This window comes from Vanessa tameamea, chromosome 23 (assembly GCF_037043105.1).
Source record: "Vanessa tameamea isolate UH-Manoa-2023 chromosome 23, ilVanTame1 primary haplotype, whole genome shotgun sequence".
Taxonomy (NCBI): Eukaryota; Metazoa; Arthropoda; class Insecta; order Lepidoptera; family Nymphalidae; genus Vanessa; species Vanessa tameamea.
In genome coordinates, this window is record NC_087331.1 from 5,731,013 (window position 1) to 5,747,663 (window position 16,651).

The 16,651-nt window shown below is 31.1% G+C and overlaps 1 protein-coding gene across 1 annotated transcript in view; it reads left to right on the top strand.

Annotated features, from left to right (window-relative positions):
* Nucleotides 1-16,651, top strand: part of LOC113401871 (cell adhesion molecule Dscam2-like) — a 90,523-nt gene that overhangs the window by 31,416 nt on the left and 42,456 nt on the right. Inside the window, exons 3-15 of the mRNA XM_026641946.2 lie at nucleotides 598-665; nucleotides 1,334-1,419; nucleotides 4,627-4,718; nucleotides 5,314-5,465; nucleotides 6,264-6,354; nucleotides 7,269-7,686; nucleotides 8,927-9,062; nucleotides 10,523-10,642; nucleotides 11,509-11,685; nucleotides 12,079-12,223; nucleotides 12,641-12,789; nucleotides 14,236-14,401; nucleotides 15,247-15,383. Coding sequence (XP_026497731.2) covers nucleotides 598-665; nucleotides 1,334-1,419; nucleotides 4,627-4,718; nucleotides 5,314-5,465; nucleotides 6,264-6,354; nucleotides 7,269-7,686; nucleotides 8,927-9,062; nucleotides 10,523-10,642; nucleotides 11,509-11,685; nucleotides 12,079-12,223; nucleotides 12,641-12,789; nucleotides 14,236-14,401; nucleotides 15,247-15,383 — 1,937 coding nt within the window. The remainder of the gene's footprint in view (nucleotides 1-597; nucleotides 666-1,333; nucleotides 1,420-4,626; nucleotides 4,719-5,313; nucleotides 5,466-6,263; nucleotides 6,355-7,268; nucleotides 7,687-8,926; nucleotides 9,063-10,522; nucleotides 10,643-11,508; nucleotides 11,686-12,078; nucleotides 12,224-12,640; nucleotides 12,790-14,235; nucleotides 14,402-15,246; nucleotides 15,384-16,651) is intronic.

A 16,651-nucleotide genomic window follows, 5' to 3' on the forward strand; every position in this document is an offset into this window, starting at 1 on the left:
TAAATTGTATGAACTCTTTGGCGCTATTCTTATTATAGTTTAATGAAAAACAACTTCTGACGGTAGATTTGGACGCGGTATTTTTTAAAATAATCAATGTAGCCTTTATTGTATGTTATATCGACTTCGCCTTGAATTAAAATGAAATGAAATTATATTATGCAATATAGTAAATGTCCCGATGCTGATAAAAATCTGAAGCTTATTCCTGCTCAAATGGGGGTTGATGAACACATGGGAGATGTTGTCATAAGCCACATGTAGGTATCCTCAAGATATTTTCCTTTACCGCCGAGCAAGAATTATAAACACAAATTTAGCATATGAAGATGCAGCGGTGCTTGTCTGGGTTTGAACCCGCAATCATCGGTTAAGTTTCACGCGTTCTATCCACTGGTCCATCTCGGTTCATTCTTTCACTAAGAAAATATAAATGTAATGCATTGCTATGATAGATATGAAATTGATGTATCGTTGAAAGACACATAGGTACGATTCTTCCTTAACTAGTCTGTGTTTTATTGCTTCTTCACGTTCTATACCTTCTATTTCCTTAGTAAAAATGCATTTATTGATTTAATTATTATATTGTTACAGATCAACATCTAGTCGAATGCAAAATGACACTATCGATAAAATCACGAATTGGAAGAATCTATTTAAAGGTAAGTTATTTTTTGTGATTTTACGTATTTTAAATATGAATAAAGTTCAACGACAGATTGTTGTCAACAACATTGAGATTTTTGTAATCCAATAAGTTGGTTTCAGTTGCAATTAAATGAAAATACTAAATTGGTTTCTAATTTTTGTTCAACTTTCTTTTCTGGCTACACTGAGCTAAAATAATTTAATATTATTTAGTTATGTTAGCTCAGTGTAATGTAATGTAATTGTCGATTCTAATTGTAATTAATACTGAGAGATATATTACATAATAAAATATCAATCACTAAAACAAATGTATTTTTATTATTGAATAATAATATAAATATAATATTTTTATTTATAATTTTATATAAAACAGATAGGTGGACTAGCGATTGAGAAGAACCGACAAAAAACTCTTTAAGTTACTCGATTTTGTATATAAAAATTTAAATTAATTAATTAGAAGTCGTAGATATTAATAAATACTAAGACCAAATAACATAAATCTTGTTAATAACTATGTAATGTATTTTGCGTTGTCACGCTGGTTCACAGACCCTTCAAACCAGAACACAACGACCCCTATTGTTTGTTGTTAAATCATTATTGGATATTTAGCACTCATTTAATTTCAAATGAACTGTATTAGTAATTAGTATATTAAGTAGGCAATGTTTTTCAGATTTTAAACAGATAAAACGTTACAAGAGGGCAACAATGTTATTATCACAACATTTCAGCGAAACAACAGTGACCTCCGGTGTTGATGTAAGTATAATATTCACTAAATCTTATTAATATAAATAAACTAAAAAAAAAATTAAAAATAAATAATAGTAAAATAAAAAAACTAATTATCAGTATATTTTTCTCTTTTCAAAGGCTGCTTATTATTTGAAATAAATATCCGATTAATGCAAAACGCTTTTATTTATTCACGATATTTGCGGATTTGTTATTGTCAATTTATATTACGTCATGTTGGATGTATGGCTTTGTGCCTTTATCTATTTATTTCACCTCGTATCTAAAATTAAAAAATAAAATACTTTACATACTCATCTGTCTGGGTTAAGTTTAGAAGGCGATAATTATACAATTATTTCACATAACAACATTTGACGACCTCCGTGGTCGAGTAGTGTGTACACCGGCTTTCTTGGGTACGCCAGTCCGAGGGCCCGGTTTCGATTTCCGGCTGAGTAGAAAAAGTTCATTAGTTTTCTATGTTGTCTTGGGTCTGGTTGTTTGTGGTACCGTCGTTGCTTCTGATTTTCCAAAACACAAGTGCTTTAGCTACTACATTGGGATCAGAGTAATGTATGTGATGTTGAATAAAAAAAAAACAATTGCTCCTGATTTTCATATAATTTTCAAATTAAAAGTGACCACAAAATAATGAAAAATATGTTATGACTTATGTTATGTTATGTTATTTTATGTTATGTATGTTATGACTTATCGTATTTAAAAATGTACCCAAAAATACAATTACTTGAAAAAAGTCACACATTTTTAATCCGTAAAATTTGACTTAATGAAGATGTATGATCAGCGAAGTCGTTATGGATGCTGCCAGAAAGAAAAAATGCGTATCAAACATACACAGTTACATGCGGGATCCTTTTTTTGCTACCATATTAAAAATTCCTAAAACCTTCGTATAAATTTAAGTAACCACATTAAAAACCACAAATGCTTTGACTTAACATTTTTTAATTACATAATATGTTAAATTTTATCTTATAATTTTATCTTTAAAATTCTTATTTAACTCTTTCTTAAGCGAAGAAAGCATTTTTTATTTGACATAATTTGTTTTTTTTTTTTAATAATAGTAGCTTTGCTCCAGATTAATGAACGATTACTAGTATTCCTATTCATCCCAACGACAATAGTCCAAGGGCTCAGGATCGATCTTGCGACTTTTTACATCGTCAAACGGCCCGTGAGCCGTTGTGACACATACATATATTAACGTATTAAGTTTTTCGTTCACGATTACTGAGAAAATAGTTTTTAATTTAACTCAAATAAGACTTAACTTAACCTTAGTTATTATACCCACATCTTAGGAATTATGAATAAAAGATTTTGTGTCTCTAAAGATCTCTATTTACATGACCAACTATCGAATCATATGATTTCACTCGGCTGCAATTTATTAATAAGGAAAATGATATAATGTAAATATGATTTATACTCAATAGCACTCAGGAATAACGTAGCTTTCACGGGTGACTTTTAGCATCGTGTAGTTTCTTCCTGAGTTCAATCCCTAGACAAACAAATGTTACCTCTTTCTTGCTTAGTAAAGATTACAAATTTCAAAATATTCCCGTTCTGGTTTTAGTCCATATACTATTCTTTTAATAGTGTAGGATAGTTTGATTTATTATCTGTGTAGTTAACTGTAAGTAACTAGGAGTATTCCTCGACTCCTCGTCCTCGTGATGTTTTTTTCTACCGCTACACAATCGTGCTTGTAACCATATGGGTGTGTTTGAAAGGCGAACCGACGTTATACTCACAAGATAAATAGTATTTAAAAAAGGACGCGTTAATATTTTTAACAATGCAGGTAGGTACCGAAACCTTCTTAAGCTTAAAATGTTAAAGTCTTGCATATACAGAGCAATGAAAATTCGTTATACCAACTATACAAACGGATTAGGTTGTTGGGAGTAATCCGCGTAAGTTTTGGTCCTTTGTTAAGACTACACGTGGAACATCTTTGAGTATTTCAAGTAAAATGAAAATGTCTGGCAGTACGATTATAGCTGAAGCTGGCGGGGATATTTGTAATCTTTTCGAACAAAAAAATTCTTCGGTCTATTCTTAAAATATACTTAATAAAAATCTAATCAAATTAAGTTAAACAACTGGACTTTTACCACCAGTTTTCTTTAAGCTTTGGGAACCCCCTAAAATGTATTGTTTTTTTTCTATTTTTGTGTGAAAATATTTTTTACATAGATAATATTTACGGTTCACATAATACATCTACTTAACAAGTTTCAACAGCTGTGACATACGGACGGACAGACAGAAAGATAGACATGACGAATCTATAAGGGTTCTATTTTTTGCCATTTGGCTACGGAACCCTAAAAACATCTTAGATTCGAATATTATATGTATCTCAGTTAATTGATTAGTGTCGTCCATGGACCACGATCAAAAATAATATATTTAAATATACCACGAATCCACATAACCCTCGCACCATCTCGAAGTACTAATTATTTTCAATTTACTTTGAAATTATATGAGCCCAATTATCGAGTCGTGAAACATCAATTTCTCGTATCAATGAAAAAACGTCATTACAACCTTAGCAGCTTTCAATATGTATTAAGTATTTACTTCATTAAAATTATATATTAAATAATTAAGTTACTTTTTTTTCATACGTGTTACGTAATCATTTTTAGTTACCGAATAATCGTTAGCTTATGAAAAACCTAGCTAGATTTTAAGCCAAAAAAAAATTATGAACGACGCATATATTTTAATAGGTATAACGTGTCTAAGTTGAATTAAACTATAAACACACCATTATTACCAAACGCGGTAGTATATCAAGCCAAGTTCAAGCCAAGAAAAAGGAACTAACGTTGAAGCAACCATTTGATTTATTTAAGCATTTTTATTGTACACAATGATCCGCTCAACATGTTGTGATGTTTACAATCAGTACGTAAATTATTATAAGCTAACGATTCTTACAGTTTTGCTGTTATATATATAATCTTGAATTGATTTATAATGTAGTAAAATATATGGAATTCAAAACGTAATAGCTTGACTTAATTTTGACTTGTTAAATTCACGCAATATTGTGTTTTATTGCGTGTGTAATATGACGTACTTTCATGAATTTCAAATGTAATTATTCTCATGAGAAATTTCCATGTGTGAATGATGAAATTGAACTTTTATTCATATGTATTAAGGTATATATTACTTTGTTAGATAAGTCTCCAGTGCGTCGTCAATGGTCCTCACCCAGCAAGATTTTTTTGGGAAAGGGACGGTGTTGTCATCTCTGCCAATACTGATTCAAGGTATGTTCATTACAATAAAAACCAAAATAGAATCGGAATCTATATATTTAATTAAAAATTTGAAAATAGAATACATAGAATCCTCATATTGAATTCCATTTAATTTATTAATTGCAGATTATTATTAATATCGTTAATATAACAATAAAAATACTGAATCATTTTCGGTATACTCAAAACACACACACATACAAAGTTAAGTGGTTTCATTTTAAAACACATTAAATGATTTTCATAGCAAATTAGCTAAAGTGTTTATTTATATTAATATACAGGGTATTTTTAACACTTTATATAACAACATTGTATTATGTATAAATTAATTCATTTAATAATAGTATTTATGTTAGAATAACAGATAAGTAAATGACTATATAGTGCAATGGTTACTATTGACGTAACGTAAGAGTAATGCGTTCGATTCCCGGTCACGATAACAACGAAAAATACACGAATGCTGGAATGCCATGTATATGCTACCATGTAAAAGCATATAAACGGTATATTAAATTGGACAATGTATTTCGAGCTATATCCTACTCATTCAAAATTAAACTTTATGTCGAATGATTTAGAGTTGGATTTTATATTGTAGGTATTCAATTGGTCAAACCATGACCACAGACGGAGGTGTCACAACTCAACTAAACATCTCACATGTTAGAGTAGACGATGGTGGTCGGCTGGCTTGTGTTGCTCAGCTTGGAGACACTGTTATATCACATGAAGATAGAATTAATGTTTATGGTAATGTATCTCGGACACAATAATTTATAGTCTAAAGTAAAGCTAAGTAAAAACATCCAGTAAAACCTCTTTTCTTGAAGAGGAGGTTTACCTTTTAATACGACTTCTTGGATATGTGACAGAAGTTAATTGACATTTCCAAGCACGAGATGAATATAAAGTAATTGCCCGGATATGAACCCACTCTTTGTCTTAAGATCGTGTACAAGCTACTGGCACATCTCGGCTTACATTCTCGGCGAATTGATTTTTTTTTTTTTAATTAAAGAAATGTAAAATTACCAGTACCAAATAAATTAACGGCAAATTAACCGGTAATTTATTTGATTGTATTTCGTGTAATACACTTAAATTTGATACAATTTTGTGTTTAATTACGATTGAGCCGACTCTTGAATAAGTGCTACAAGTCAAGTTAATAAAATTGTTAATTTATTATGAGCTTGAGGACATAACGATTATAATTTACAAGAGTAAAATTTCCATTCTGCGGCTTTACAAAATATATATTAATAATAAATTAAAATCGGTAACTTTTTTCTATTCGCTGGCTACAAAAACTATTTTTGTCTAAATTGCTTTCGATAAGTAATTGCATAATTGTTGTTGACATTTTGAAGTATTTCAAACAAATAAATCGCCAATAAAATCAGTGAAAACGAGCCGTAAAAACTAAGGCGTATTATTGTTATATAAAATTTGGCATAAAAAGTATATATATTTGTAATTACAAACCTATTAGTCAAGTTGAGTAAAGTTATAAATTTCATTACAAACAAACTTTTTGATTGAAAACAGGTCCACCCTATATTCGCACTCTGCCACCCTTCAAAGTTCAAAGCGGTCAAAGTGTCACACTCAGATGCCCGTACTATGGATACCCGATACGGTAAAGAAATATCTTATAAAATTAATTAACTAAATTATTATGGTAGTGGACTAATTATGATTCATTAAAATTAAGAAAATTTAATACACCATCGTGACGTCAGCTTTCAAATTAGTAGTAATGGTTCATAAGTTCAAAAACTAAAACGCAATTACGAAATGCACTAAATATAATTATTATTAAGAAATATTCATTCGAATCAAACACGATACACTTTAAATTTTTTGTTTGTTTTTATTGAACTGACTATATCCGGCATTTTGGATTAAATATGTGAAAATCTCAGACGATACGACTCGTATTACTCATATGAAAATTAGATAAATTGACACTCAGGAACAGATAAACTTATCATTAGAATAATTAAAACGTAAACCCGTATTATTTGTTCCGAAACCTGTAAAATTTGGAAGATAAATTTTATCAATTGGGCGAATTATTATTTATGAAGCTGTAAGAGCTATTCGGTACGAACTCACTTCGTTCCTAACTCGTAATTGAAAATCTTATGGGGACACACTATTCTGTTCTTTAAATGTTATAATTCTTGGTATCGACAATACGACGTCGATTAATCGATGTATCGTATCACCCTGATTTTTCACGATCGTGGTCTCCAATGAGTTTCGTGTTTGTCATTAAAGAATTACTTGCAGTACTGGTATTATATTTATATTTTGGTATATCAAACTTGGTATTATTATGAACTAATATTATATATAACATTTATCAAATCGATTTAGACTAACGTTCTCTCTCTGTCATTATTATCAGACTTTTTTTATAAATGAATATTATGGAATGAATTCCAAAAGTAAAAATACTCTCATATAAACTACATATATTATCTAGGAAGTAGTAATCTTATATGTATAAGATTTATTACATTTTAAAACACTTAAAATGTCTTTTAGTGAGATAACATGGGAGTACAAAGGAAAAGAAATAATATCGGAAGTAACACAATCGCGTTACAAAAGATTCGTTAACAACACTGCTCTTAGCATAGAAATATTCGGTCGTAAACCAAAATTAAGAAGCAAAAGAGATCTGGCGACTGTGACTAATGACGGTGTACTGAATGTAAATAAAGTTAGTAAAAGTGAAAATGGCGGATTATTCGCTTGCATAGTAAAGAGTCCATCGGGTGAAATGGCGAAGAGATCGTTTGAATTACAAGTCGTGGAGGCGCCTCAGTTGGAAGAGATACTCTTAGCATCAGATCTTCAAGAGGGACAGATAGTGCAGATACATTGTAATTTAAAGAGTGGAGATTCACCTGTATATTATTCTTGGTTGAAAGATGGAAAGAAAATATCTACTCATCTAAAGGTAATAAAAGAATTTGATTATATAGTACTAACAACTATAGGATATTGCTTTAGCCGAAAGTTTGCTTTTGAGTTTCGTTGGATCTGGTCCGTATCCTACCAATAATTAATTCAAACAGTAATGCTTTAAAAACTAAAGTGCCAGTTCCGAAATGTTTGACTTCTGAATAAATGCATCATCTCCTCTTAAGTATTGATTATATAAAACTTGAATCATATTCATGACCCTAGTCCAGTACGACTCAGTGGAAATAAAATGCCAAAAATTTTTTCATGATAAATTTCCTTCAACGACATCAACACAAATGGAAAATGAATCTCATTGGTGCTTGCTAGGATTGAAACCTTCGATTTTTGAATTAGGTCGTATTTTATCTAATCCACTTATTTTGAATGAAATATCTTTATTTTCTTTGATAACGTTTTTCTGGCTCAGCCCCAAAAAATGATTATTACAGTATTATAATAGTCATTTTCTATATAGGACTGAACCCGACACAAGTGGATAACAAAACACTGTTAATAAATTATGTAATGGTTTGTATTTTATAAGTGATTTATTATTCTGTTGTGTTTATTTGCAAAACGATTGTCTTTTGTTTGCAATTGTTTTATTCTAGAACTAATCCCCTATAAGTTCGCCGTCATTAATGTAGAGACTTATAACAAGAACAATTTTTGTTCAGTTACCATATTCAAGAAACGATTAGTTTTGCTTTAGTATATAGTTAGATAAAGACAAAATAGAGTAAAAATTTCTAACTTAAAAACGTCGAGATACTGATGTATACCGATTACATATAAAAACCGAGCATAAATGCATGAGTTTCTGTCAAAATAAAAAACAGAAACAACGTCGCAGTTTCGATACTGAACTAATTTTCTATCCTCCCAATGTTGGAATCCAATTTCCCTCCCAAACTAAGTTGGAAAGTCAATTTTTCAAATGAACTTATAAAAAAAACAAACATAGCAATTAATTTTTGAATAAATCTGTTTCGAAGAACTTTGAATTCTATTTCAATAGCAGCAATAATAATAATAATAGCCAGATAACATAGAACAGAAAATAAAAAAAAAGCTGAAGAAATTTTTAATTTAAAACGTCACATTTTACTAAAACTGTAAGGTAACAAAAGTTTCAAACAAACTCCTCGCAAAGCGTTTAAGCTGATATTCCGTAACGTATGGTAACTATTTAGTTATTAAAGCGCGGAATGTCTTTGTGGGGTATGTTACAGATCGTCGAGAGGAGCCTGGAAGTATTCAGTGTACTCATCATCAAGAATGTCTCTTTGGAACACTGCGGCACTTACACATGTGTTGCGGCAAACCACGTCGCTAAAGTCAACAGAACTGTCAACTTGTATATCAAAGGTATTTTTTTTATTCCTAAACGACGCCAGATATGCTTTGTTTTAAATTCATTATTATATTATTAACAAATATACCTACTGACATGATAATATCGAGTATATTCATGATAGGTATTTATTAAATAAATTATGAATTAGTAGTTTTTATCCGAAACTTCTGGAAACTTTTGAAATGTCTTTTTTTTTAGATGAAAGTTTGGGTAGTTTTTCCAGGCCAGATGCCTAAATCACGGGTCATATACGAGTGTAATTAACTGCCTCGTTGTTACGACCGCTTTGTTGATCTGACTGCTTCGTTGGTTTTATGGCTGGATATAAGGCTGAATATCCCGAGTTCGTGGTTTCATACCCCAAAATAGCCCGATAAACAGTTAATGGGGTTTTTCTATCGAAAAATTCTCAGTAACAGCTCGTAGTCCGGTTAGAAGTGTGTACACTACCGTGCCTAGGAAAGCACGGGAGTGCACCGTTGGTCCTGCGCCCTAACTCTTTCCGTCGTATCGGATATTCCATTGCATTGGATTATAAAAGTGAGGCAATAAAGAGCGCAGCTGTGTTTGCGAACACACTTGTGTATTATTATGTCCTGCGTAGTTGGCTGGTCTTCCTTGATTTGCGTCGTGACCGAAATCGGTCAGGATGACATCCTCATCACTACGAGTGTCCTTGCGAGAAAAATCGCCTCGATTCCAGTATTTTTAGATGAAAGACAAACTAACAAACAAAGAATTTTCACAAGTTATTAGAGACTGTCGTATCCTGTCTTCTTGTAGATATTATAGTTTACCACATATTCCTTTAATTTTATTCAATACTTATATTATTGACGGTACTCCTTTTTACTTTTTCGATCTCATATCCACTATCCAACATTTCTATGAATGCGCATCGCATTTTTTCATAACAATAATACGTTTACACATTTTTTGGTATCCAATAAAATATGTTTATTATTACGTTTAAGTTCGTAATATCTCTTATAACGAAATGTTCAATATTTTGGATATAGTCATAATTTCTTAGTATGATAGACGAATGGACGTAATATAACAGTATTGCACTCAATTGTCCTACACTATATCCAGGAATAGTAAGTGATAACCGTCGGTCATTGTACTAAGAAGTATAAATACTTATAACAGTATAAAATTGCCATCAAATGGATGTTATGTCCCTTGTGCTTGCAATTACAACATTATCAATACAAGAGTTCTTTTTGACGGCAGAATAAATGGTCATCACCTAAATGGGCCCACAATAAAATACGCAGGTAAACGTCCATACTCATGATTATGTCCTTCTGAAGGTCATCCTCAAGGAAGCTTCTAACTAACTTTCGCGAAATAATATTATAGTATACAACACAAATACAACTGATAATATCTGGACCGAGAAACTCAATGCCCAAGAACAGTTAAGATTCCCATGATACGAATATTAAATCAATTATTTGTTTGAAAGTTGCCCCGAAGTGGAACGAAGAACCTCAGAATTCGTCTCTACTTCTGGGAAGGAACGGTCACGTATCCTGCAGTGCTAATGGATATCCACAGCCACAAACACATTGGTTGAAGAAAGACGGTAAGTTTTATACGAAAATTTACATTTAGCTAATTAAGCTAGAATAATACATACAGATACCAATGGTAACTTTATATTTAATTTAATCCTGTAAATATATCAATAAATTATACTTTGATTTGGATTTTAAATTTATATTGGTCTTATATTTTTCAAAATTGAAGTTTCCGGAAACAATTATATTATAAAATTTTAGCCGAAATTGTCGGTTTAAAATATTTGTCCTAATTAATTCAACGCAATTAAAGTTAATAATCATTATCATAATAATCAATTAAAATGACTACCAAATGAGTGACTTAATTTACAGTTTTATAAAAGTTTAATTCAAATTAACATATTGGTTTTATATAAATAATCATACCCAATTATATTTACACTACTAGGTCGCAGATTTTATTTAATATTATAAATTACTTATTTTATAATATTAATAAAAAGTCGGTTAAATAGATAGCATACTGACAAATGGGCCACCTGATGGTAAGTGGTCACTACCGCACGTAGACAGAGGCACTCTGGTTAATAAACCATCCATTACATTGCCAATGCGCCATCAAACTTAAGAATTGTTATGTTCTGATAGAAGATGTTATGTACAATGTTCCATTGGTTACACTGGCTCACTCACCTTTTAAACCGGAACACAATAATACAAAGTATTGTTATTTATCGTCAAAATATGTGATGTGTTAATGGTACCAATCCAGACGGTCTCTCATGAATCATGTTTGTGATCAATTCCACAATCAAAGGAATCCATCTATTACTTTATAATATAGGAATCACACCTCATACGAACGAGATGAAAACACATCACTGACTTCGATCGTTCGTAAAATTGTTGAGGATTCTTAAAATTTTAGTGATATCGGAAACATGGCGGCCGGTTCTAGAAGTAGCTGGTGGTGGAGTGTTGAGTCTATCTAATGGATCTCTAATATTCGATTCCGTCGCTCTATCAGACGCCGGTCTTTATACTTGTCATGTTGAAAACGGCGTCGGGGAAGCACTTAGCAAAACTATTTGGATATCTGTCAACAGTAAGTACAATTTTAAACAGAGTGTCAATTTTGTTAGTAAGTGGCAATTTTTTGTTCGAGTTTTTGTCGATCAGCTATCAATATATTTTTCTAAAAAAATATATACAGACTTAACTTGACAGACTTAACAATGTCTTATCATTATGAAATCACTCAGTTATCACTATGAAATTGTGATGGGATTACTTTTGAGCTATAGTGAAACAAACGCAAACATCGAAATCGGTTCATAGACCGAAATCAAAAACAAATTAATTGGGTTTGTTTGTTTTAAAATCGGTTAATAACCTGGTATGTAAAAAAATGATAACTTTAAAATTAAAATATTTATATTTATATCTTTTTTTTATTTTAATCGAAAAACAGCTTTGAGTACAATAAACTTTTTTTCAGAACCGGTAACATTTGACATAGTATCAAGGAATTTAACAGCGAAATTGGGTCAACATGTAACAATAGAATGCCAGGCCAAGGGAGATGACCCTATAAGGATCATGTGGACGAGAAACGGGAAACCGATTAATCCTTTGACGCAAAGGTAAGGTATTATCACGTCGATTTGTCCTCCCTGATTTTTTTTTTATAAATTTATTCTAGGACTATTTCGTCTTAGTACTTACTAATACTTATCGTCATATGGACTCTTTTTTATTGAAGCATTTTGAGTATTACAGCTATATAATATAATGTCTCACTACTGAGATAGGCGATCCAGCATGATGCTTGTCTGGGTGAAATCGCGAGAAATCCTAGGTTAGCATCTCGTGGCCAAATCACTGAGACATCTTAGCTCTAAGGATGACACATTTGGAACCGTAATCCATATAAATACACACCAGAGTCATTATCATGAACTACATTTAAAGAAGTCATTAATAATAATTCGGAAAAGTATCGAACATATGATATTTTCAAAAAAAGAATGTTAATTTTGAATATTTACATTTTTTTTTAGAGTTAAAATATCTGAAGCTAAAACAGACGACGGAATGGCTAGTATATTAGAAATGCTTCAAACAGAAACGAGTGATGGAGCGTTATACCAATGCAAGGCTGGCAATCCCTTTGGAGCTGATGTTTTCAGCGTACATTTAACTATACTACGTAAGTTATACCATGTTTATTTATTTTATATTGAAGTTAAAATATCAGAAATAGAAATAAATAAAAATTATCGTAGTGAATATTCGATCCTGTTTGATGTTGAAATAATATTAAATATAATTATTATAAACGATAAATATAATTTGTAGCCATATTTCCATTGTCAACAGCGATCAGATTGATGCTTGAAGTTCCACAATAAATACAATACTTAAAAGTTTATATGTATATAATTGAACGTTACTTAATTGTTGTAAAATTAATCCATGTTTTATATTTTAAATTATTTTGTTAATTAAATACCGTTTTATTGTTTAATTTCATGATATAATTTAACATGACGCAATATTCTATCTTATTATATTTTCAATTTCATTAGTATTATAAAGGCGAAATTTTGCGAAAAGATGTTTGTTACTCTTTCACGCAAAAACTACTTAATGGATTTTAATGAAACTTTACAATCATACAGCTTATACATCAGAGAGACACATAATTACAAATTCATAAATATATTGTGTAAATAATACGTGACAACCAATCCCTAAAACGCGAGCGAAGCCGCAGGCAAAAGTGCTGGTGGCTTAGTGGTTATTCCGGTGTTGTACATGCGTTTTTCGAGCGAAAAGAAAAATATTTTTAATTTATTGCATTTTTATGGATCATTTTATCATTTTTTTAAAAGTTTTTTGTGCTTGAATAACAAGAAAATGTATAAAAAGCTAGTGCTATTTAAAAAAAAAATTGCTGTACTTTTTAACTGGTAAAATATATTTTTATTTACTTAAATGAAAAATTCCAAAAACATAAAGCAAACTCTTTTCATAGTTGAAGTATATATTTTTTTATTTTTTATGTCTGTTTTAAAAAACAATTAATTTTTAAAAAACAACTAAATTATTATTTCAAATGAATAAACATCGTACTCGGAAATATAATACAACAAAATTTATATTATTGGTACAACCCTTAATTATACTCTCTTAACATGTCTCTTCGATTTAATATAATAGTGAGTTCACACAAAACAAAAAAAAAAGTTTTACAATGAGTATGTATGTACTAAGCCTTATCACAGTTTCATAATTTATGATAATTTAGAACCTTTCAATATAGACAAATTATTTCTGTCGTTGTGAATATGCGGTTTTTTTATATACTTTTACGGTATACTTTTCTTTTTTTACATGTAAATTTGAACTTACTAGATTCTGTCCGTAGCTTCAGCGGAAGGAGTTTTGAAGGTTTTAGGGATAAAAAGTCTATTCTATTCTAGATTATAATCTATCTGTGGCAAATTTCGTTTAGATCCGTTCAGTCATCGTGGCGTGGCTGTGTATCAAACATCGATCCATCCAAATTAGTAAGATAACTGTATGTCTGCGATGACTGTTTTGTTTGAAATATTTTTTGTTAGTCTTAATTACTAATATATTTTCACGATAGAGCCTCCAGTCCCGCCGTCAGATCTGTCCGTGGATTCGATCCGCAGTCGTTCAGTGAAGCTCTCGTGGCGCGACTCGTCCCGGTCGCTCGCGCAGTTCTACAGCGTTCAGGTCGCCAACTCTCTCAGAGTGTCATGGACGACCGCTAGGACTATTAACGTTACAAGGTTGGTATTATAATTACTCAATAATCAATAATAAGTATTCAATGTCATTGATGTTCATGCTGAATTATTTTTTATTGTAAATTACTATTTAAACATACATAGTATCATAAAAGTGTATCGATTTTGTAGATTTTATGTGTCTAAACGCGACTATATCAGGAGCTACCAGTTTTGTTCAACAGATTTTGTACTAAGTAGCCCGCTTGTTAAAGAGTTGACTAAACAAATTAATAATGTCCAACGACCCTAAAAAAGTACCCACGTCGAACTGTAAACGCGACTGATTTATCGGGGCACAGCTATTATAAACATAATATAATATATCCTACACAGCTTTTCTTAATATAATATTTATAAAGGAAATCATTGCCCTCCCCTTCAGCTAGAGGTAAAATCTACATTATGTTCTTGTCTATGTTTGGTATATGTAAACAATTTAGATTTGGATAGCAGTATTAAATATGTATTTAGTATTGATTAAAATCTAGTTTTAATGTTCGACTTGAGATTTAATGCTTTCGTGTTTTTTCGTTCAATAACGTGTTGTACAAAGTATCGACTGAATTTCATAAGTAATGCATTTTCGCATTTTACAAAGAAGACTAATACTAAATTTTATAAATAAAAATCACAACAAGATTAATTGAATTTTTTTCTAATATATTTATTGTTAATAACACGCATCCAGCTAACTGGTAACGTTTTACAAAACGAAAATTTAATTGACTATTCATTAAAATATATATACTTAAAATGTTCTTTATATTTTAAATATAATTAGATTATAATCTATCTTTCGAGATATTAAACTATCGACTGTATTTTTTTACAATATTGTACAAAAGGTTGGATGAAATACGTCACTCCATCGATATTGACGATCTACAACCAGCTACGGGCTACATGGCAAGAGTCGCGGGCGGGAACCAAGCTGACCTCAGTTCATACTCAACACCCGTTAGATTTACAACCACCGAAGAAGGTAAGATATGCGAAAATATATATAATAATATGAAATCTCCAAATATGTCACAGTGACTTCGTCAACAGCTTGTTTGGTGCAAACAATGTACGAGACGTAGTTGATCTAGAACTGTATCTACGGATAGACATACTGACAAAAAAATATATAATTGCGTAGACAGTGGTAGTTGATAGGCAACAGAACAACTTTGTGAAGTTCAATGCTCACGAGCTCGTCCTGTTTCATATTAAACCTGTGTGCTTAAAGGAATATCGTTGGAACTTAAAATATGTATAATATAATAAATGTCCCGATAGGTATCCTCACTTGTGAAATGTATGATTTCCAGATTTTTTGACAAAGCTGTTCCACTGCTTTTGGCAGAATTTCAGTCGACAGACCAGGTTTTTTTTTATGAGTTAGGTGGCAAACGAACAGGAGGCTCACCTGATGGAAAGTGACTACCACTTCCCTTGGACGTCTGCAATACCGGGGGGCAGATGCGTTGCCGGCCTTTGAATAGGTTTCCTTAAGTCATTTCCCTGTACGAGATCTTGAAGTATACTCGTGTACAGAGTATGTCTATAACAAGCTAGACAATTTTACTTAACTAAATTACATTATCTTGAAGATTCATGAAATTTAATTAAAAAGTGATGAAGTTTTTTCTGTTAATTGAATATCATTCAAAACGTTTTATTAAAATGCTCTGATCAATTTGCTTTATAATAACTTGGATATTGTTGAACGAGGAATTTCGAATAACATTCGCAATTGAGTTTTTGTTATTGTAGCAAATTAAATAAAGGAAAATACAGATGTATTAATATTTTATAAGACACCATATTTTCATTAAGCTTCTCGTATTGAAAATTGTAACTCAGACGCCCATGAACATCAAAATGAATATTTGTGGTCGATTTTGCAAATGCTCTTGATATTTTTGTAGTGAATACGTAAAATTAATTTAATATGTCTGCCTTGTTCTCGTGTTGTCAAAACACTTGTAAACGATAATCGGCACGCTTCGCTCTCAAATCACGCCATACACTTGCTTTCTGTCTGACGTCGTACAGGTGTACGATTATAAGTACGACTATAAGTTTAGTTAGATGGTACAACTTTCCTACGATAGTTTTACGTTCTTGCCTAGTGTTTATCATGGCTCGTCGCTCACCACAAAAATGTGCCATCGCCGTATCGAATTCAAATGTAATTAGATTTTATATACTACGTACATATCTACCCGATATTAGTAATGAGTACGTGAGTTTATTTGTAACGTT